The sequence below is a fragment of the Diadema setosum genome, chromosome 7 (assembly GCF_964275005.1).
Source record: "Diadema setosum chromosome 7, eeDiaSeto1, whole genome shotgun sequence".
NCBI classification, from domain to species: domain Eukaryota; kingdom Metazoa; phylum Echinodermata; class Echinoidea; order Diadematoida; family Diadematidae; genus Diadema; species Diadema setosum.
The window spans coordinates 35,063,886-35,086,310 of NC_092691.1; the positions used below are offsets into that span (position 1 = coordinate 35,063,886).

At 38.2% G+C, this 22,425-nt stretch overlaps 1 protein-coding gene across 1 annotated transcript; it reads left to right on the top strand.

Annotated features, from left to right (window-relative positions):
- The first annotated feature begins 7,433 nt into the window (after positions 1-7,433).
- On the top strand, positions 7,434-14,612 carry LOC140230749 (uncharacterized). Its single transcript, XM_072310886.1, has 3 exons — positions 7,434-7,472; positions 10,142-10,897; positions 11,621-14,612. The coding sequence occupies exons 2-3, from the start codon at positions 10,157-10,159 to the stop codon at positions 11,807-11,809; spliced, it is 930 nt and encodes a 309-aa protein (XP_072166987.1). The 5' UTR covers positions 7,434-7,472; positions 10,142-10,156; the 3' UTR covers positions 11,810-14,612.
- The last annotated feature ends 7,813 nt before the right edge of the window (positions 14,613-22,425 follow it).

Consider the following 22,425-nt stretch of genomic DNA (forward strand, 5'->3'; position numbering starts at 1 on the left):
TGTGCATCATGACAGTGAAGTGCACAAAGAAATTGTTCTGAATGACTTCGGTTAAGAAGGTCAAGGTTACCTGCAACGAGAGATCACCAATTTTATCTTTCATTCTTTTTTTCCGTGATGTTTCAATCCCATGTCATGTGCTGTAAGATTGAAATTAAGTGGATGGGTATCAATGATGCTTGTTGGAAAGTCACAAGAGTTTGCCAGATGCATTGAGCATTAAGCAATTATGTGAAGTGATTTTCAATACCATTATAATGTTACATGGGAATTAATGGAAGTCTTTATGACCGTATCCGGGCAATTACCCCCCGAGGGCAATTACCCCCCGGCTAAATACTGGTTAGTGGTAAGGTTAGAGTTAAGATTAGGGTTAGGGTTGGGTTTAGTGTTAGGAGTTTGGGTTATGGTTAGGATTAGTTTCAGGATTAGGATTAGGATTAGGGACAGGGGAAGGGTCCGGGGTAATTGCCCAGGGGGTAATTGCCCTAGACCCCTTTATGACAGCTTCATGAGAGAGAGAGGACTAGGAGATAAACCAGTTGCCATGGAGACGAAGTAACTCCCCAAAAGATTCCACCACATGGTACTCTTGCTGACCACAAGCAATATGGGTCAATTTGCAAGTAGGAACCAACAGTGTGAGGATTAGGTCCTTATTGGGAAAATATGTTTTTTCTTGAATAGTTTTAAAAAAACAACCTGGATTAGAACATTTCAGAATTAATTTTAAATGGTTAAGCTCATCTTGATGTGAAAGGATGATGTCAGTTTTCAGAAATATGTATTTTTGTTTAAGATTAAGTGAGGTAAAAAGAAGATTACATTAATGGAATTGTTTAATGATGCATTGAGGCATAGAGGGGATCCCCCATTCCCCCCCCCCCCCCCATCTCGAGGTAGTGAAGGTATCCTCACTATAGTGTGCAGGCGGAGCAGGTCTTTCTTTCTCTGTCGACAGTGGTAAAGTAATTTTCGAATGCCTGTCTGACATTCAAACAGCCTCATATGTCATCAAAGTGTACATATATTTTTCAAAACTTGAGATATTTGCTCTGTCATGTTTTTTACTGGGCAAGGAGGACGAGTGTAGACACTGCACATGTTCTTCTTGTGGTCTCATTGTTAATACACACATAACAGTATTTCTGTACAGCTGCTGATTATATATCTTTGCGGAGGATCGCGGATTACGAGCCAAAATCTAGCAAATGCTGTCGTCACTCGCATGTGAAAAATATTTTCATATATGTTGTTCATTTTTCCTCTCAGTATCTCTCTCTTTCTCTCTCTCTCTTTCTCTCATTCTCTCTCCCTTGTTTTGTCTTATTTATTTACCCCCCTCCCCCATATTTATTCCTAATTCTGCTTTCTCTTCTTTTCACCATATACTGTAAAACCAGAAATATTCGCAGCATGAAGTTTTTGTGAATTGACGCCGATGGCCTTTGTCGCGGCATTAAATTTTCGCTAATTGCCACTGGCATTCAATGCATACAGTGTAGACAAGAACTTTTGCATGCATTTTAATTTCGCAAATCATGGCTCTTGCGAAATTCACGAAATTAAAATGCACGCGAAAATTTCTGGTTGTACGGTATATTAATCAGTGCTTACATTGTGTTCCAAGCCGCTCTTGTCTGTCCTTCTTTATTTGTGTCCCGTCTTCTGTCCCTTGAAAACCGTACTTCTATAATCGTGACCCCCGCGCTTTCATTTCTGTCATCTTTCCCTTATTTTTTTTCTCCCCCTGGCCTCTTACTTCTTTCTGGCATTTCTTCTGCTTAAATTTCTGATGCTAAATGGACCGTCCAATCTTCTCCGCAAATGTCTGTACATATTTTACAAATAGGCATGTATACTGAAGTGTGCATTGTAAGTAGGACATACAATTATATTTACATGTGTTGATTTTTTTGTCGGTTTTTCAGCGGACAGCTGGTATTAAGGTGAGCGACCAACTCTGCTCAACTCACTGCCAGAGTTTTGTGCAAAGAAAACCTGTATATTTGCCATAAAGAGAATATGTACAGTTTGCTAAGGAAGTTTTTGGATATGAGCTAGGCGGTGTAAATTCATTATCCAAAATGATAATCTCATTTTTACTTCACTGGTTGTACCTAGCTTCACACGTATACAGTATCTCTAATCATAGTATCAATGTACTACTGCTGTGTAGATTTTTTTCCTGCCAACTTTTTTTTCCCACTTTTTCTTGTGGCTGAAAGCAAGCTGTGTATGATAGACACTGATATGGTAATCTTTATGGGTCACTTTGCACACATGGTCATCCAATGGTTTATTGTCTGCTCTGCATTTTCCATATTCCGTTGCAATGAAGCTGTGTTGGAGCTGTACAAAGATTGGAAAGAAAAAAACAGGTTGCTACACTATGTTATGTCAGTGGTACTTGTATTTTGTGATGCCCTTTTCCAGCAGTGTGCTACAGTGTTGTAGTAGGGTCCTTGAGTTACAACTCATCAGTCAAACTTGTTTCAGCATTTCTGTTGTGTGAACTTGATTCTGGCATTTAAAATAATTATGAATGCATTACACATAATAAATGACCACTCTATGTTTTGACACTCATGATGTGATCAACTAGACAGTTTGCTTGTTCCTTGCGGAAACAGCACAAGGTTCGAAAACCTTGCAAACGGGAAAAAATTTCGGGCAGCATTTGCTTACTTACTTTTAAGCAAGGGGGCACTGTAATGTACAGTGAGCAGAACATTTCCTCTTGTACTGCATTGCTATGAACTGTGCAGATCACTTTTTGCCTCTACAAAGAACTTTGACGGTGACATGTTAAGTGTGCTTGATTGTGCATTTAGCTATTGTTTGTATCTCAAAATTAAGAGGTAGATTTGCAAATACTGGGAAAATTACAATATGCCTTTGCGAAGCCTGCATTCGAAGTGAATGTCATTTTTGAGGTTTGCTGATGAAAAGAGGTTAAAAGGTTTTTAGTAGTAGTTTGCAACTTTGTAAATGACTCGCAGCTCTTGTTAGCCAAAGATGTGGTTGGCTGAAGCTGTAGAGTCACATGACTGGTGACAGCTGTAGGAGTCACGTGACTGATGGCAACTGTAGAGGTCACATGATCTCATCTTTCAAAGCCAAATTGCAAAGTGGCAGGATTCTGTTCCTGCATCATTGTCATGCACTTTTCATTATACAGTTTACGTTGGCTCTAAAGTTCCACCAAATGCAGCTGCCCTGGCTGCCATCAGAAAAAAATAACCAATCAAATGTGAGCTGCCAAATCACTCCAGTCGTACCCGTTATTATTGCAACTCAAAATGAAGGTAGTAGCCTGGGTGCAGTTGGTTTTAAAAAGTTCAGAGGTCAACTGATACAAGATTTCCTTTCTAGTTGTTGCTTCAAGAATACAAAATGAGGTACTGTATATGCCATATATTTTGCTAGGCTTTTATTTTTGCAAGTTTTGCGAGTCAGATGCTACTCGAGAATTAGACAACACACAAAATTATTAACCTGTTGAGGACGAGTCCCGAGTATACTCGGGCAGGTATCTATGGGAAATGTGTGTTGTAGCAAAATCAGTCCGTCCTCAACGGGTTAACTCTGATCTTGACATGAATATGATGTGCATGCATACATTTCTCTCTTCATTACCTTGCTCCACAATCGTGAACTTAACCACTTGCGAAATTGTTTGGAAGTCTTGATTTGAAAAAAAAAAAAAAAAAATAGACTCGCAAAATATATGGCTTATACAGTAATATGCACTGGTCTGTGTTTTCTCGGTTGACATCTCTGCCAGTTAGAATTTAGTATCGATATTTATGTAGTACATCTACATTGTATTTACATAGTCAAGCATTGAAAATGTGTACACCATTTCACTTGATCATTGTATGTACTGAAATAATGTCATTTGAAGCACCTTTCATGCAAGTTTGTTTGTATGCATCCTTGATGTTGCTTGAAAAGGTTGAAGGCAGGTGCTCACTGTAATTCTGTGGATCGTGTTTTATGCAGGGTTATTTTACAAAGTTTCCACTTTACACAAATGGGATAATACGCCTTTCTGTGATACACTGCAAAGCTCCACGTGGATGGGCTACCAGTTTCCACAGAGCTTCAATCAGCACATGAACAGTGCAGAAGATATTGAGCTGATATCACTGTCAGACAGCAAGCTGAATTCCCTGCGATTTTGTCATCCAGCTGATTGTAACTAATTACATGTGATTATTTTCATATTGATGTTTTGCAAGTCGGAATATTTCTGTATAATACTTGTGTTGGCTACCCAGAATGTAGGAGAGTATATAATAATACTCAATGCTTAACTGACCTTGAATTTCAGATATGACTTTCTTTCTTTTTTTCAGTTTCCATAATGACATGAAATTGGCAATGTTGAGTGTATTTCTGATGGTTCATTGTATTTAAAACCCTTAAAACTTGAGCATTTTGATTATCTTTTTGTCTTGTTTTTGCCTTGCAGTCTTTATCCTTTGCTGACAACCACATATCCTGTTCGATCATAATAGTCTACTTGCCAAATTTATCAACAGTAAACAAATGACCTCAAAACACAACTCTGATTTTTTTTTTCTCTATACGTGGGACCAGGCAGGGTGTCGTCATCACCAGTACAATCTTGAGATCTCAAATTTGTGCAGCAAAATTTGTACTGGTGGCCACTGTTACCAAATTTGATAGGAAGTTTGCAGCCAAAAGATCTGAAGTTTTATATGCTCACTGGTGTATTGGTTTTAATATGTGTAGGATATTGGCAACTAAAGTGCTACCTACCCCAAGCCTCATGACCATTGATTACCCAAACTACTTGATTGCAGCACAGTGGTTCCGGTAGCTGCTGTACCTATGTTAGCAGTTTTCTTTGATTTATGCAACTTTGTAAATTGAAGCTTGATTTCTAACACCAAAATGCTTTCGTAACCCATTCCCTCTTCAGAGATTTTCCCAAAAGTCCTTGTTTGTGACTCGCCAGGCGGTCAAAGACAGTGGCCTAAAATTGAATGGTATGCTTTGTTGTTACCATGCATAAAGGCCATAGCTGTTAGCCTCATTGTCTGCTGTTTGTGTCACCACTGTGGTATTCTGGCTTCAAGACATTTTTGTGACATAATTTTGTCTTCACTTGTCACTAGTGTAAATAGCATAAAAATCATATGATATGTGCTATGAACATGTTTAATGTCTGCTATGTTTTAATCTGTACATACAAATGTATCGTATATATCAGGAGTAAGACGAGTTGGAAAGAGAAAAGATAGAGAGAGAGAGACCAGAAAAAAAAATAATGTGGTACTTAAGGAAGTTGATGCTTGCTCACAGTTTCATAATGCTGCTTTCTCTGTTCAAATAGGGAAGAATCATGTGTATGTGGAAGTAACATTTTTACAGACATGTTATTTTAATAGTGAATTGTAAGTTTTTCTGACAGTTGATTGAATCAAAACATGCATTGCTAGATATGTGCTTTTGAGTTCGTGCTCTGCATTTTGACTAATGAATGTGCAAATGTGACACACGCACTTGCACTCAGCATGACATTTCTTTGCCGATCACACGGGGCGCGTGTTATTATCCTCATCCTGCAGCCCACAAAAGGGACGCTTCATTTAGAATCATGCCGCAACAAGTTTTATTTGCAATATCCCAGAAAACCCTTGGTCCTTGTGTGGTCCAATCATAATTATGCCATCTTCCTTTCTGCCTTAGAAATGAATTGACTGCTTGATACACACACACACACACACACACACACACACACACACACACACACACTCACACACACACACACACACACACACACAAAGAACAAACAATACAAATGAAAAGGAAATAGCCTACACTACAAGCCTTTTGTAGTATTTATTTAGCAGTGGAAAGCAATCGGCACAACCATGTATCATTGTGTGTAACATTATAATTTACAAGTACAATTTTAACTCTGTATGGAGTGCAATTGTATGCAGTTGCATCTTGTGTTGAATATCAATTATTGTAAGCTACAACACAATAATAGCTCTGGTTGACACTTCCCATGGTGCTTTGCGAGTGTTGGCTACTTCCTTTAAGTTAAAAAAATTTGCAATTATATTGTCTTGTCTGTGCGGTCAGTTGGTCTATGGGACAACTGCCAGCTTATTTCTATAAAAAAAAAAGAGAAAAAAAGACTGGAATTCTTTACATTCTTGTACACAGATGATGAGTTTTATCATCCCAGCTTTGTGTAAATGTGGTAACCCCAAATATATATGCAACACATCAAGCTTCTCTACACCGTAATCTGTGTTTCATTTCTTTCCTTCCTTCAGTTTTTGTTTTGTTTGTTTTGTTTGTTTAACGTTGTTGCTGCAGACGGAACATAAGAAAATTAGCAATATAGCCTCAGATGACTTTTACCCACTTGTTAAATTTCATTTGATTTATATCGTAAACAGAAGAAAACTGACCAGAAATGAATGTAATTCAGTAGTGAAAAAATCAGCAAAGAAAATGGGATTCCATCTGGATTCAAATCCCGATGGAATCCCATTTTCTTTGCTCATTTTTCCACTAATAAATTTGATTTATAAGTTACATTCTTGCATATTAGATTATTTGTGTTTGTGTGCTGGTTATTGAAATAATGCCCGGTACTACGGTAAAGTGGGAAGATGAAGAAATTGATAATAAACAAAAAATATATGATTCAATATGTTCATCATTAGATTAAAGGCATACTGATTTCGGTGTTTAACAAGTTTAATAAAAGCAGTTTCGAGGCCCTTGTGTCTGATTCAGTAAACAACAAAGTGAAGGTAAAGTTGATATTGATTTAGATGTTGACTTTCCCCATTTATTAGTATAATGGCCATACCATTATACCATTATAATGTTATGCTAATTGATTTTTGTGTGGAGAGTGAAGTACCATTAAAATACGTAAGAACCCCTATTTGATTTTTGTATTCACAAGTTGTCGGAAATGGAAATTGGTTAGAGAGCGCTATATGGCTTACTATTATTATTATTATATTCTTTATTCGCTTCTTACAAAGCACATATTGACAGTAAAATATTCCTAAAAACATGCAGATACAATGTATAGACTTGGATACAGAAATGAAATATAAAAAAAAACAACAACAACAACTATTATTTGACTTTGTTCTTACTGGAGGGGTTGCATTCTAATGACGCCTACTTGATTAATACATAGTAGGGCCACAAACTATTCATTGAACCTGCAGTTTGAAACAGGTGGTACCCGGTAGTTATATCAGACGGCTTCAATCTCTGGAAGACCTGTATCACACATAGAGCTGTATTTACATATCGCGTACTTTTTAGTATAATAGAGCTCTATGGTATCACAACACTGCAAAGTGAAAAGTTCGTCGCCCGCCCTCAGCGATGTCTGTGCACTTTTGACGCATACGGTTGTTAGTGACGCCGCTTCTCTGTGTTCTCGCCTCATCTGTCAGGTACGTTTTTACTAGTTCAATTCAAAGAAGTGGATTCGTAATTGCGTGAAGTAAATGCCATATCTCTCATTATCAGTTTAGAGTGTGTACTTATTTCATGGCAGTTTTCTCATCTAAATCCCGAACTTTCTTGGCGGTGGGTATGATATTGACGAGATGAACTCGACGTCGGTGATGGCATAGTAGTCCCATGCATTGTTATTCCAGTGTGGTATCGTCTTTCTAGCATGTTTCTAACTAACTACACGTAGCCGCGACAAAACGCGGCTACACCTCTATTCCTTCGCAGACGTTGTCATTTTTCAGTGTGGTTGTGTGACTCCTTCATGAATATCTTTATTAATCGTGGAAAACTAAAATACAAGAAATTATCGTAATCTATGATAAATTTAATCATTCAATAATCGGTATGCGATTTTTTCTTTAATTACGTCAAAAACTCACCGAAATCTGTGGCTGAAATCAGGTCTGTAAACGTCCTTATTGCTTCACTCCTCATCTGCGTGTTATTTGAATGGCATTCACTCTCGTATGCTACAACGTACAACGTAGGTAGTCGGAGATGGCGCCTCTCCGACTACCTACGTTGTACGTTGTAGCATACGAGAGTGAATGCCATTCATAATAACACGCAGATGAGGAGTGAAGCAATAAGGATGTTTACAGACCTGATTTCAGCCACAGATTTCGGTGAGTTTTTGACGTAATTAAACAAAAAATCGCATATCGATTATTGAATGATTATCATAGATTACGATAATTCCTTGTATTTTAGTTTTCCACGATTAATAAAGATATTCATGAAGGAATCGCACAACCACACTGAAAAATGACAACGTCTGCGAAGGAATAGAGGTGTAGCCGCGTTTTGTCGCGGCTGCGTGTAGTTAGTTTCTAACGTGATTTAGGCCTATGCTTTTTTTTTTTTTTTTTTTTTTTTTGCATATGCGGTGGCCCGACCGCAATCAGACGCTGTGACAATGAGCGGAGCACGGCCCGGCGTCCCTGCTCTGCTGTACAGTGACAGGGTTGTTTACGGAAACTTTTATCTGTATCTTCCTAGGTTCCTATATTCTACTAACCTCACGTTAGAACTAAACTGATTGAGCGCTAGAGCGTAGGCCTAGATCTAGATGTGTAGGTCCTATGGCTATGTGTGTTTGTGGTGTATTGTTTGTATTGAACAGCTGCAAGTATACACTCCACAACAACACCTACTCACTAATTAAAGTTGAATACAGAAAAATGAGACATCAGGCACTCTGGGCGTACATTGTAGATGGAAGGTTTTATTAGAGACTCTGCACCGAGGCGAGCTGTCGGAGCAAGTATGTGGTTGTGACCATGACACACTCTGCTTCTTCACACAAAGAGCAGTCGATATTTGTACATGTAGCTAGAAGTAGTAGAACAGCAGAGAGGTGACTCACCTCTCCGGAAGGCGGTGAAACAATATAGTCAAAGAAAGTTACAAATCACTTGTCACTTTTGACAGCGATCTACGGTGTTTGGATATTATCAATGGGTGGCCTTTTACCCATTACGGCGGCCACCTCAGAAGTCGTGTGCTTATCAAGCGGTGTCCGGGGATGGGCCACGAGAGAGAAATAGTACGCCGAGTGGCTTTCAATACAAGGAATTGTATCTGTCATCAATAACATTGAGGATAAACACACCAGCGAGCGGAGTCTCGCGAGTAATCATGCGAGAGTTTGTCTTCATAATTACTCGATAAGGAGACTTGTCGAGGAGGAAAACGAAACAGCGGAGAGGGTCACACCCACAGAGAGAGAGAGAGAGAGGGAGAGTGCATGTGTGGAAGACGGAGATCAGAGGTCGGAGCGGAGAGAAGGAGATTGTAGAGGAGAAAGAAGCAGAGAAAAGTTGAGCTGCTACAATACTAACTTGTTAGAACAGACTAGTCTAGATGTCTAGTTCTAAGTAGTGGATGGACGTAAAATAGTAGGCCTGGTCCATACCATGGACATGTTTTCTGCCTAATGTTAGATGTGCACTGCACTGTCACTTTAAATGATGAGATCTCTGTCACTGTGTCAGCATCTTTTCTTTTCTTTTCAGAAACATAGTTTGAACAACTTTTCTTGGTATTGCTGATTAGAGTATAGTGAGGGTATTAATTTCTGCCGGGGGGGGGGGGGGGGGGGGAGTTTTCAGCCACCTTTGCAAACTTTTGATCATATCTTTGCTCACACAATCTGATTACCGCATTTATTTATTCATTTTTTTGATAGGTCACTAGAGTCTATAAAATAGTGAGAATTGGGGTGACCTGCTGTAGTAGGAACATGAGTGTACTCACTCTCTCTCCTTCCCTCTGCATGACTGTTCTACTTTTACGTGTATCCTGGCGTTTTATACTCTCTTGATTTTTCATATAGACAATCAGCTGTTGCTCCTGGGGATTGTCATTGATTAGCCATTGATGTTTTCATTCTTTCCTCCCTTTTTTTGTTTTTGTTTTTTAAATATGTCTGGTTTTCCCAGATGAAACCTCCTCTTGATCAATTGAGTGATAATGCATTATAATTTCTTGTTGTACGTCTACTGCCGTAATTTTGGTTTTAGCAACCATACCTGGGGAATAATGTGTTATACAATGTATCCACTACAAATGCAGTTTGTGCATTTCTATTTAAATTCCTTTCTAGCCATATGACCATGCCATGATGGAGACTACTCTGGAGGACTTAGACAAGGCTATTACACATGCAGAGAGTAGTGGGCAGACTGTCCTCAATCTCAGCAACCGCAACTTATCCATCTTGCCTGATACGCTTCAGAAGTTGCACCAGGTCAGGCGGCTACTGCTGAACAACAACAAGATCATCATGCCCCCTGTGGAGCTGGTCTCCCTCGAGGGCCTGGAGGAACTCACCCTGGACCACAACCAGCTGACCGTCCTGCCAACGGGCTTTGGCCGTCTGAAGAACCTCACCTACCTCAGCCTCAGTCACAACCAGCTGGGCCTGCTGCCCTCCGAAATTGGTGACCTCACGAGCCTGCGGCAGCTCTGGATCATCAACACCGACCTTGTGTCTCTGCCGGCGGAGATAGGACTGCTGCGTTCCCTGCAGAAGCTGGGGGCCAGGGACAATCTGATTGCCAAGCTCCCAGCAGAGATCACGCGTCTCAGCAGCCTGCAGTGGCTGAGCCTGGCCAACAACCAGATCAGTGAGCTCCCAGACCACTTTGGGCATCTGGCAGAACTGATGTACATTGATCTGAGTGACAACTACTTCTCAAATGTCTCCGAAAGGTTGACAGAGGTGCCCAAGTTGGTATCCCTCGTCCTTGCCAGGAACCAGATCTGCTCCCTACCAGATGATCGGCTCATCGGCCTGACACAACTCACCAAGCTGGATCTCAGGGGTAATCCCCTTGTAGAGAGGCCAGCTCATTGGAAGGTATTTCAGTCTCCTCATACTGTACACCATATATTTAGCAAATCTAATTTTTTGTGAATTGTGACATTCCAACAATTTTGTGAGTGGTTAAATTTCAAATCATAGAGTACAGTAATGAGCAGAAAAATGAATGCATACACGCCACATTCATGTCGGGATCAGAGTTAATATTTTTTCATGTTGTTAAATTCATGAATACCACCTGACTCACAAAATTTGTGAAAATAAAAACCCTGTGAAATATATGGCATACGTGTATGTACACTCAGTATATCAGGAAAACTGTTTTGTTTTGTACACCTTGCTCTCATCAGCACAAAGTAAATGTCACTTCTTTCTTTCTACAAGATGTGTGACACTTCAGAGGAGGTCTCAGTGTGTTTAAGAAATGTTTTGTGACTTCCATCCAATACTTCAAAATTCTCCTTATTTAGCGATATTCTTTGAGAGTAAGTTTCGTGAGACAATGTTTTTAATTTCATTTGGTGTCTGCTATGTAAAAGAAATCCATTAAAAAATCCATTAATGCAAAAGATCATCACTAATGCTCCCTGCAAGATACTGTACTTTTGCAATTCGTAACATATCTGGACAAGCTTGCCTTTCCAAGTAAGGTACCATTTATATTGTTGTAAACTCCACTAGCTTTGGAGTATTTAGTTGTTGGTCTAATCTGCTCTACAGTCTGTATTCACTTAGGGATTTTTGTGTCGTCCACATCAGGGCCTCGACTTCATTCTTCTTGGTCCATCCTTGGATGCTGGAGGTGACGATGTGGAAGAGAATGGCCTCAGGAGCAGCAGTGGAAAGGAGGAGGATGAGGATGAAGATGAAGAAGATGATGACGATGATGATGAAGAGGAGGAGGAGGAAGAAGAAGAAGAGAACGATGCTGAAGCTTGTGATGTCTGAACAGACAATCTTCCATAAGTCTCATGCATGCTTTACCATCACTATCACATGTGTAGGAGACGAGATTTGATGATGATTGTAAAGACAGTGACTCCATACAGATGATGGATTCTCTGTAAGACAGGGACGCCTACCAATCACTCCGTGAAGATTAACGTCTGCTGGCTTAGGAGAGAGGAAAAAGCAAAATTATCCATTTGCCTATTTCCAGGTTGTACAAAATTGTATGTGAACGTGATGTGAGAGTAACATAGCTGTTGAGTATGCAAACAGTTAGTTTTGATACACCAGTTAAAAATGACTATGGTTTTAGGTGTTTGAAACTCAAACTCTTACCAGCGAGTTTGACATCAGCATGGCTCAATACTGAATTCAGACCCTATGGTTTGATAACAAAATGCCAAGTGTGAGGAATTTTAAGTCTGCTGGTCCAGACTTTTCCTATTGTGTTAGTTGGTGTTTTTTGTTTTTTTTATTGCATCACTGGTGTTATGTATCTTACATCTTCTTTCACTTTACAACTTGTGCCTAAGCTGTGTGTGCCTGAGCTTTGAAGTGTTTTCGGACAATCTGTTCACCAAAAGCACACATCGAGTTTAGCTGACTGATAAATGTCACCATATGTTTGTTTTAAATATGCAATGAGGGGCTTAGTTTTTGGTGACTCTGACACATTGCAGAATGCCAGAATTGCGGCTTGAAAGATTTGGTGAGAAAAGACAGGCTTTTGCTGGGATCTTTTGTAAACCTTCCAGGATTCAAAATTCAAAATTGATGGTATACTGATTAGTCACATGCAAAGTTCCAAACAATGACTTGTAAGGCAGGCCTCACACTGTTCCAAAATAGAGCAAAGATAGACACATGATAAAGGAAATGTTCAAATTCTGCTTTGATAGCATAAACTTGGGGTCATTCATGAGGGCATCGTAAGCCATTGTACTACGACCCCTGATGGAGTTTCTCAGGATCCAGCAGCAACTTCATCAGCGGTGACAAAATCTTTGGCAAGCTAAAAATAGCCCAAAGATCTTGTAAAGGTTTGTTTTGATATAAAGATTCACATCTTCATGCAGCCTTCTAGTGTGGTTCGTATGGCAATGTGTGACATTCTTTAGACATCGTATTTGCTACCGCTGTTGATAGGCTTTTAAACAATTTCACAGACAACTTCGTGTGAAATTGAAAATTCCATATTCATATCGCCATCTTATGTCAACTTTTGGGACAGTGTGATGCCACTTTAACGGTTGGCAGTCGATCTGAGTTTGATTAGCTTTACCCCGACAACATCGCGACAACATCCGGAGAACAATATTCCTCTCCTCGGGCAATACCACATGAGAGAGCAAGGGGTACTGTTTTTAATAACAGACACACACCGAAAACCTTGTGCAGGTAGGATTCCGTAACAACCTACCCTTTCATTCACTTGATCAGGAAGTGATCTATCATTCTGTTTGGAGTATTGTGCATGTGTGTTGAGTGTATCAAAGGAATGTTACCACGAGATCGTTTTAAAAGAAGGGTTGTCGGGGTAAATACCCTAGCTGGCTAGGGTAGAATTTGGCAAAAGTTACCGCGTCAAGGTCTGAGCAACATTTTGCGGTGACTGTTTTAACAGGCAGGGTAAAAAAGATCGCCCCGCTGTTATCGCAGTAACTGTGATTTGAAAGGCTCTGTTAAAATGGGGCTTTAGTGGCTGGACATGTTCTATCCTCAAAAGAACAGTTTTTTCCTAATATAACATGCAAATACAGGCATGTTACATGCAACAATTTCTGGAATTGTATTGCGGACCTCATTGCAGTGGTTTTACTGAAGGATTATTGCAATTCCTCTTCGTACCAGTGTGTGTTAAATGCACAGTTTTGATTACTCAGTTGATTACATGTGTACTTGCAACAACTGCATAAGTTTGGGCAAGTGTGATGTTTTCATAGATCTTTGAGAACAGGATTTGCATTCTGAGGACAATTCTGATAAATGTTAGAATGAACATTTTGTGCACCTTGATACCTGCAAGTATCCGTCCTGAAATGTTTAATTTGTATGATATCTGTACTAAGTGTAGGTCTAAGGACTGAGAGATATCCATTTTAAATGGAAAATGAAATGGCAATTAGTTCTGTCTTGTTTGCTGATGCTACTGTAGCACCACCTTTTGTGAGCTAACACACAAAAACATTCAAATGCTTTCACTGGGCATTCTTCTTGAAATTGAGTTCAAACTGTAGATAGAGTTTTCTTGTGATATTGTACTCTAATTGTTCTATAATTTTTTTTCCCTGTAGCTGTTGCACCATTCAAATTTCTAATGTAATTTTCCCAAGATGACAAGACATATGAACAAACAAAGTTATGAATTAATTTGAGATCTTATGTTATGATGAAAATGTCTGTGACCCTCTTATTCTGGACAATATCTGCAAGTGAAAACAACAGCTTTTACAGTAATTATTGTCACTGTAATTGATTAATTCTTGTGCAGAGTTGTTTTGATTGCGACTGATTACTCAATACAAGAATTCATTCATTTGAATAAGTACTCGATACCCACCTCATGCTACAAGGATTAGATCCAGCTCTTGCTGTCGGGCGGAAGCTCGGTGGTTAAGTAGATACGACGCCCATGTGGTAATCAGGGGATCATTGAATCCAGCCCAACCCGAGTATGTATGCCCAATCTTCATTTCTCTTTTGAATTGCAGTAATATCCGACTAACTGTGGTGTTTTAAATGTATGAAGTTACAGTGGCTGTAAGAAAATGTGCAAGTTCTGCAAAATAAAATATGAAACATACTATACAACATTGTCTGCTCAGGCATAAACATGTATTGTTGTTTTTATGCCTCCGCAACGAAGTGGCCGGAGGCATTATGTTTCCGGGTCGTCCGTCCGTCCGTCCCGTTTTGTTTTTGTCGATATCTCAAGAACCATGTGGTGGTTTTACATCAAACTTGGTATGAGGGTATATCCTTGGGGGATAATACTTTGTGTGGATTTTAGGGTCACAGGGTCAAAGGTCACAGGTTATTTTGTGAAAAAAAATTGAAATTTCATGTTTTTCTCCATATCTCGCAAATGGTTCAAGGTATCTTCATGGAACTTAGTATATATGCTTGTACCGATGAGCAGTGATTATCTAGGGAAGTTGGGGGTCATGGGTCAAAGGTCAGGGGGTCAAAGTTCAAGGTCAACTCCTCAAAATATCACTACTTTCCTTAAAATGCAATATGCCTGAAGGTTTTTTTTTTAAAACTTGATGTATGGCATGTATTACCCAATATATATTTTTGGGGAAGTTTCTTGCCAAAAGGTCAAAGGTCAAAAGATAAAAGGTCAAGTGAAAGTGCTAAATTGCACTTTTTCCTCCATATCTCGAAAGTAACTCGAGGTATCATCATGAAACTTACATATTTATGCATGTTCTACCTAACAGTGATTCTCTGTGGAACTGTGAGGTCAAAGGTCAAAGGCCAGGTTTAGATAATACTATTTTACCATTTGATACTGAAATTATACTTTTTCTCAATACCTTGAAAATTACTCAATGCATAAACTTATAAAAGGGTCAAAAGTCAAGTAAAAATCATCAGTTCCCCCAAATACCTGCACTCTGACGTTTTAATCATTCATCCAATTAAACCTAGTTCTAGGAAAGTGAACATTCAGCACATTTGTGGCAAACCTGTCATTTTAATATTTTGCCAATTATGTGAAACTTTCATCACACATTGTCAAGACATTGTACTATAGACCTATTAGGAGAACCATGCATTATGGCGGAGGCATACACCAGTCGCCGTAGCGACATTTCTAGTTTCAGGTCTGTTTCATGTTGGAATGATTTTGACAAATGAGGGAGAAAGAGAGACATGGTGTGTGTGTGTGTGTGTGTGTGTGTGTGTGTGTGTGTGTGTGTGCGTGTGTGTGCGTGTGCGTGTGTGTGTGTGTGTGTGTGCGTGTGTGTGTGTGTGCGTGTGTGTGTGTGTGTGTGTGTGTGTGTGTGTGTGTGCGTGTGTGTGTTTGTAATAAGATACAGTGTACGTACTGTAAATTCTATTTATCTGCCCTCCCAAGAAAAAAAAAAAAACAGTATCTGCAATGCATTATATTGCAGATATTGCTTTTTTTTTCCCCTTGGGAGGGCAGATATTTGCGAGGACCAGGGGTATAATATTTCACAAATTTAGACTTGTTTGACAACTGTGCAAGTGATTGCATTTACGATCTAGAACTACATTGACAGAATGAGAGAGAAGTATCACTTTTCAAGAGAAGAAATTAGTGATTTCCCAATTGGATACAAAACATTTATATTACAGGAGGCAATATTTTTGCACATTGTTAATTTCACAAATGTAAGTCCATTCATGAAATTCAGATAAAGACAAAGATGCTATTTACAATTTTTGTGTGTGCCGTTGAGATGATTTTAGGAACCTGAAATGTTCATCAGTATTTGTATAAAAGTTCAATTAAACTTGCTGATAGTATTGTAGCTCCCACAACATAATTGAATCCAGTTTTCTTACCTAAATCATTACAGCTCAGCTTATCATAAGAAGGAAAAAGAAGAATATTCATTTTCAATAGATGAATTTAAAAAGTAATAGGACTTTGAATACAAAACAGTGCACTGAGATGTGACAGCTAAGTTTTTTTTTTTCATAAGTTATAATCATTATTTATCATTATACTTCAGTTTGCATCCATAACAAATTATCAAAATGCTTTGTGCTTAATGTTTAATTCCATTTACCTTTCTGCCCATGCATCGTTTGATCTCAACATGTGCATATTATACTCCCCTCCAAAGCCCCAATTAGCCAGTATTGCTGGTCAAGCCAAACATAGAGATGGACTTTCGTTTTCTTCTCTGTCAGAAGTGAGACGATTACATGCTTGAGCTACAAAGTGAGCATACTGAAAGTTAGAAATAGCGCCCTCTTGTGAACGATACAAATCCTGACTGATGATGGCGCTTCACTACTCAATCATAAAAAAACCCCCGAAAGTGTGTTTGTGTGCGTATATTTGGAAGTACATATCTTGTTATCATTTCCCTTCACTATCTCTCACTCTCTCTTTCTCTTCTTTCGAGCTCAATATTTCGAAAGATAAAACTAGTTTGTTTGTTTTTTCTGTTTTAATCTCATAAGACTGTAATTTTTAATATCGACTTTGCTTTGAGAATGAAGTTCATGACGATTCACAGCCTCTTTCACTAACAATGCAGACTCAACTGCGGAAAAAGGAGCATTTTAGTTGCACTGAATTTTGCCGGGAACCAGGGAGGTGTTTTCGTCTAACCTCCCTGCGGGAACACATTATTTCAAATGTACATGGTTCGATGACTGAAATTCCATTCGCATCATCACCATTTCTTGACCTTTCTTAATTTCTTGACCACATTGTACATATATTGTATCTTAATGTGGTCCCAAACCCCTTTTCTTATTTGTCTAATCCGTACTTAATATATATATATATATATATATATATATATATATATATATATATATATATATATATATATATATATGTGTGTGTGTGTGTGTGTGTGTGTGTGTGTGTGTGTGTGTGTATGTACTGTGTGTATGTTTGTGCGTGTATGTGTGTGTGAGTAGTCAATAATACTACGCAAACGTGCATACGTGATTGTATACCATTGTATGTAGACATACATAAAGTAATAAGTATAACAAGGGTAGCTTCAAGAGGTTGGACTCGTTGGAGGAATGGATTACCCTCATGGTTGAGGCTTATCTTCAATCACAGCTTTCCTGCCAGCGAAGAGAACATCAGACGTGTACATGTTCCATCGCCGTCACGCGGTCACTGCCAGTTGCCATGACAGCAGAGCAAACATAACCAACCGAGCATATTTTTGGTGAGAAAAGGCGCCATCGCGTGTTGCGTGTGAGTTCGATAGTTTTGTACCCAAATTAATGGAGCGATAAATGTCAATATGGTAAGGGGTCTATTGGCATGGTTACACCACCTAAGTATGTTGACTTTTAAGAGTGTTAACCTTCTAAAAGGCCATTAGATTCCACGCTTCATATCAATTTCTCCGTAATGTCCAATCCCCAGGGTGATTGCCGTAGTGATATATGCGATATCAGCAATATTGGATTGCACAGTGACTGCCATCAATCACAAGTTATTTGACGAAACCCAAACAAAATTAGGAGACACCTCATGAATCTATATAAATGATGCTGTACCGAAGCCGACATTATTTACATAATGATATGTCGCAAACTAACGTGACTGTATTGGTGCAGTATAACTGTCGGCGAGAGTTCACGTACAGTTCAAGTTTCGTACTTTGCAGTTTGATACCATGTGCGGTAAATGACTTTGATAAGAAAAGCTGATGTCTTTTTTAAATTAATGTTCTTGTAATTATTGTAATCATGATGACTGTCATTATCATTATTACTATCTTCATCATCATCATCATCATCATCATCATCATCATCATCATCATCACCATCATCACCATCATCATCACTATATCAATATTATCATAACCATCGTCTCCATTCGCATTTTCACTGCTGCTGATACTACGTCTATCTGCTATTCGTTGTAGCACCACAGAATTTGCCGCATAAGCCTACTGTTGTTTTTTTTTAAACTGGAGAAAAGCAGTTGGATCGCTCATCAATATTACTCAGTGGTTTGTTTGTCATCACAGTCCCCTCCACCAATTTTTCTCTTGGTTTTGGAGATTCTCTGACCACACGAAAAGGATTCTGCAAGAACATGGAGCTACGTTGATGTGATGTGAGTTTTTAAAAGAAACTAGAAATGTCGCTACGGCGACTGATGCCTCCGCCATAATGCATGATTCTCCCAATAGGTGTATAGTACAATGTCTTGACAATGACTGGATGTGTGATGACAGTTTCACATAACTGGCAAAATATCGAAATAACAGGTTTGTCAGAAATATCTTGAATGTTCACTTTCCACGAACTGGGTTTGCTATAATTGTCTATTAAAGAGTGCAGGTACACATATTTGGGGAATTGAAAATTTTTACTTGACTTGTGACCGACCTTATTATAAGTTTATGCATTGAGTATAATTTTCAAGGTATGAAGAAAGAGTGTAATTACAGTACAAAATATTTTTTTTTTTCATTTAAACCTGACCTTTGACCTTCTGGCTGGAAATTTCCAAGAGAATCTCCATCAAGTAATAAATGTACATATATTAAACACTTTTAAAACTAATAATGCAATCATTGCATATACTAGTATACATGTATGAGGGAAATACAGTTAACATTTTGAGGAGTTGACCTTGACCTTTGAACCCGACTATTGACCCATGACCCCTAAATTCCCTAGATAATCCCTGCCAGTCAGTACATGCATATGTACCATGTTCCATGAAGATACATTGAACCATTTGCGAGAAAAGTGATATTGCAACATTTTCACCTAACCTTTGACCTTTTGACCTTTGACCTTATGACATGAAACTCTCTCTGGAGAATCCTTACGCAGTAGTACATGTCTACACTAAGTTTCAAGAAAATAACTGCGGGCATTGCATAGATATGGGGGAAATAGCAACATTTTTAGCATTTGACCTTGACCTTTTGACCTTTGACCTCTTGTCAATGTCACTAGAATCTACTCAACTAATTGTCCCATCATACATCATCCTTGGACCAAGTTTGGTGAAAGCTGCTTCCTCCAGTTTTGAGTTATCACATAAACAGATAAATTTTAGGATTTGACCTTGATCTTTGACCTTTGACCTCTGTCCGATTTCACTGAAAAACTAATCAAGTAATTGTCCCATCATACATCATCCTCCAACAAAGTTTGGTGAAATTTGCTCCATACAGTCTTGAGTTATCGCGTAAACGGATACAATTTCATGATTTGACCTTGACCTTTGACCTTTGACCTTTAGCCGATTTCACCCAAAATCTTATCAAATCGTTGCCCCATCATACTTCATACTTGGACCAAGTTTGGTAAAATTCCAGTAAATATTACTCAAGTTATCGCGTAAACGAAAGCGGACGGACGTACGGACGTACGGACGTACGGACGTACGGACGTACGGACGTACGTACGGACGTACGTACGGACGGACGGACAACCCGAAAACATAATGCCTCCGGCACCACTTCGTGGCGGAGGCATAAAAATGCTGAAGTTCGCGGAACGCGTGAGGGTCACGATCAACAAACAGCATTGTGCGGTCACGGAGGTTTCGCGGTGAATAATGCCGCCACGATTAGAAAGTATCACCGGACATATAATATTGAAAGTGGTCAGATCACGTGAGAAGTTAAACTCGTCAACATGGCCAGCAAATTTGATTAGGCATTTGTCTCGTATTGAGTGCGTGTACCGTTTTAACATTTCGCGAAATCTTATTTGAATCTTTATAATGTTACATTGCTATCTAATCACTATATTCTTGTAGATTTGGTTGCAATAGGCATAAGAAGAGATATGAATAGATATATTAATCAATGATTATGTAGAAAGAATATATCTGCGATTAGAAAGATGAGTAAATAGATACAGGTATATAAATAAACAAACAAGTGAATGGTTGAAAGTAATGGATGCAAATGTAAAAAGATTAATAAAATGTATGATTTTTTTTTGTCCTCAATATGAGGGACTTTATTGAAATCAATTATTCAGAATCATGCATAAGTCAATACAAGCATAAAACAATTGTAGTCATAGTTCAATTTACATCAAATGAAAATTCTGTATGTAACGGATTTTATCATCGATTTCTCGAATACTTCTTTTTTTAGAGATGTCATTACAATATAACAGAAACTCATATTTGAATTCTTTTACAATAAAGGATGCAGTAAATCGCTGGTTTCTGTATTCTTCCTTGAGATATACCTTATAAATTGCATATTCCATGAAATTAATTATTGCGTTGATAAAGAAATAATCCTTCTCACAAATTTCATACCAGATTACTATGATTTTCTCATCTATGATTATATTTTTTCTTGAACATTCAAAAATAAGGTCACTGGTCCTTGTCCAGATGTTTCTTATTCTCGGACAATATAACACATTATGCATTAACGATTCATTTTCATTACAGAATTTACACTGTGCATTTGTGGTAATTTTCCATTTCAATAAATTATCCTTAAAAGATAAAATATTGTTTATCACTTTGAAATTAAACTGTTTTATCTTGTTGAGTTTCACTTTCAACAGTTTAAAAGCAAATACTGACTCCCAATCAAATGTATAAGGTAGGTCGAGTTTACGTTGCCAAATGATGATCATATTTGGTTCTGAAACCTTTTTTTCTTTTATAAATGTATAATACACTTTGGCTTTTTTTGCCGAGGATGTCAGAAACATTACTTCTTGACACTTCAGACATCTGTTGACTATTCATTTCATTTCCAATTTTTTGATTACGTAATTTATGCAACCAAAAATGAGGGAAGGCGTGTTTCAGTTTTTGATACTGAAAAGAAACAAGTAAATTATCAGTCTGCAGACTAATATTACTCTCTAAAAAAAAATCGAGTGAAAATATTCACTCTTAAAAGAGTGAATACAAAAAAGAGTGAATTTCGAATGAAATTGGAGTGAATTTTGAGTGAAAATGTTCATTTTCACTCATTTTGGAGTGACGTCAGGGATCACTCCAAAATATTCGAGTGATCCCTGACGTCACTCCAAAATGAGTGAAAATGAGCATTTTCAATCTTCAATCTTCCTGGACCAATTCAAATATTCAAAATTGTCATCATGAATATTCAAAAACACTCCAAGATACTTGACCGGTTCCTCAGACCATTGTAAACCACCAATACACTCATCACAGTTTCCATTTAAACATATAGCTTGTGTTTTTATAAAATTCAGTTTTGGACCAGCATATGCACCAAACGCTTCAATTTCTTTCATCGCTTCATTTCCCGATTGGATAGAATCAACAAAAAGCGTTGTATCGTCCGCCAATTGAGATATTTTGATTTCTTTTGAATTTGACTGCTCACATTGAGGAATACATATACCTTTGATGTTATCATTACTTCGTACCTTCGTTGCAAGTACATCAACAACTAAAATGAACAGCAATGCAGAAAGAGGACAGCCCTGGCGAACCCCTTTAGTAATTGGAAATGTTCTGGACAACCAACCATTGTTCATAACCTTACAATCTGCATTTTTGTAAATAGTTCTGATCCACTGAATAAACGATTTTCCGAAATTATACCGTTTCAAAACTTCAAACAGAAAATCATGATCGACATTATCAAAAGCTTTCTTAAAATCAAGAAAGATAAAAATACTTGGTAAGTTTGTCTGTGAACAAAAGTCTAATAAATCCTGTACAAGTCTTATATTTTCTACTGCAGATCTTTTCTTAATAAAAACCCATTTGATCAAAAGAAATTAATTTTGGAATTACATTCTGTAAACGTTTCACTAATGCTCTTGTAACTATTTTGTAATCAATATTTAACAAAGATATTGGGCGCCAATTATCAAGTTTTAGTTTATCATCCTTCTTAAACAGCAGTGTTAATATGGAATGTCTTTGGCTATCAGATAATGTACCATTTCTATACCTGTAT

Bases quoted from the DNA above. Each gene is read 5' to 3' on its own strand.
- LOC140230749 (XM_072310886.1), top strand. From the start codon at position 10,157: ATGATGGAGACTACTCTGGAGGACTTAGACAAGGCTATTACACATGCA. The intron at 10,898-11,620 runs GTATTTCAGTCT...CGTCCACATCAG, and splicing joins AGAGGCCAGCTCATTGGAAG to GGCCTCGACTTCATTCTTCT.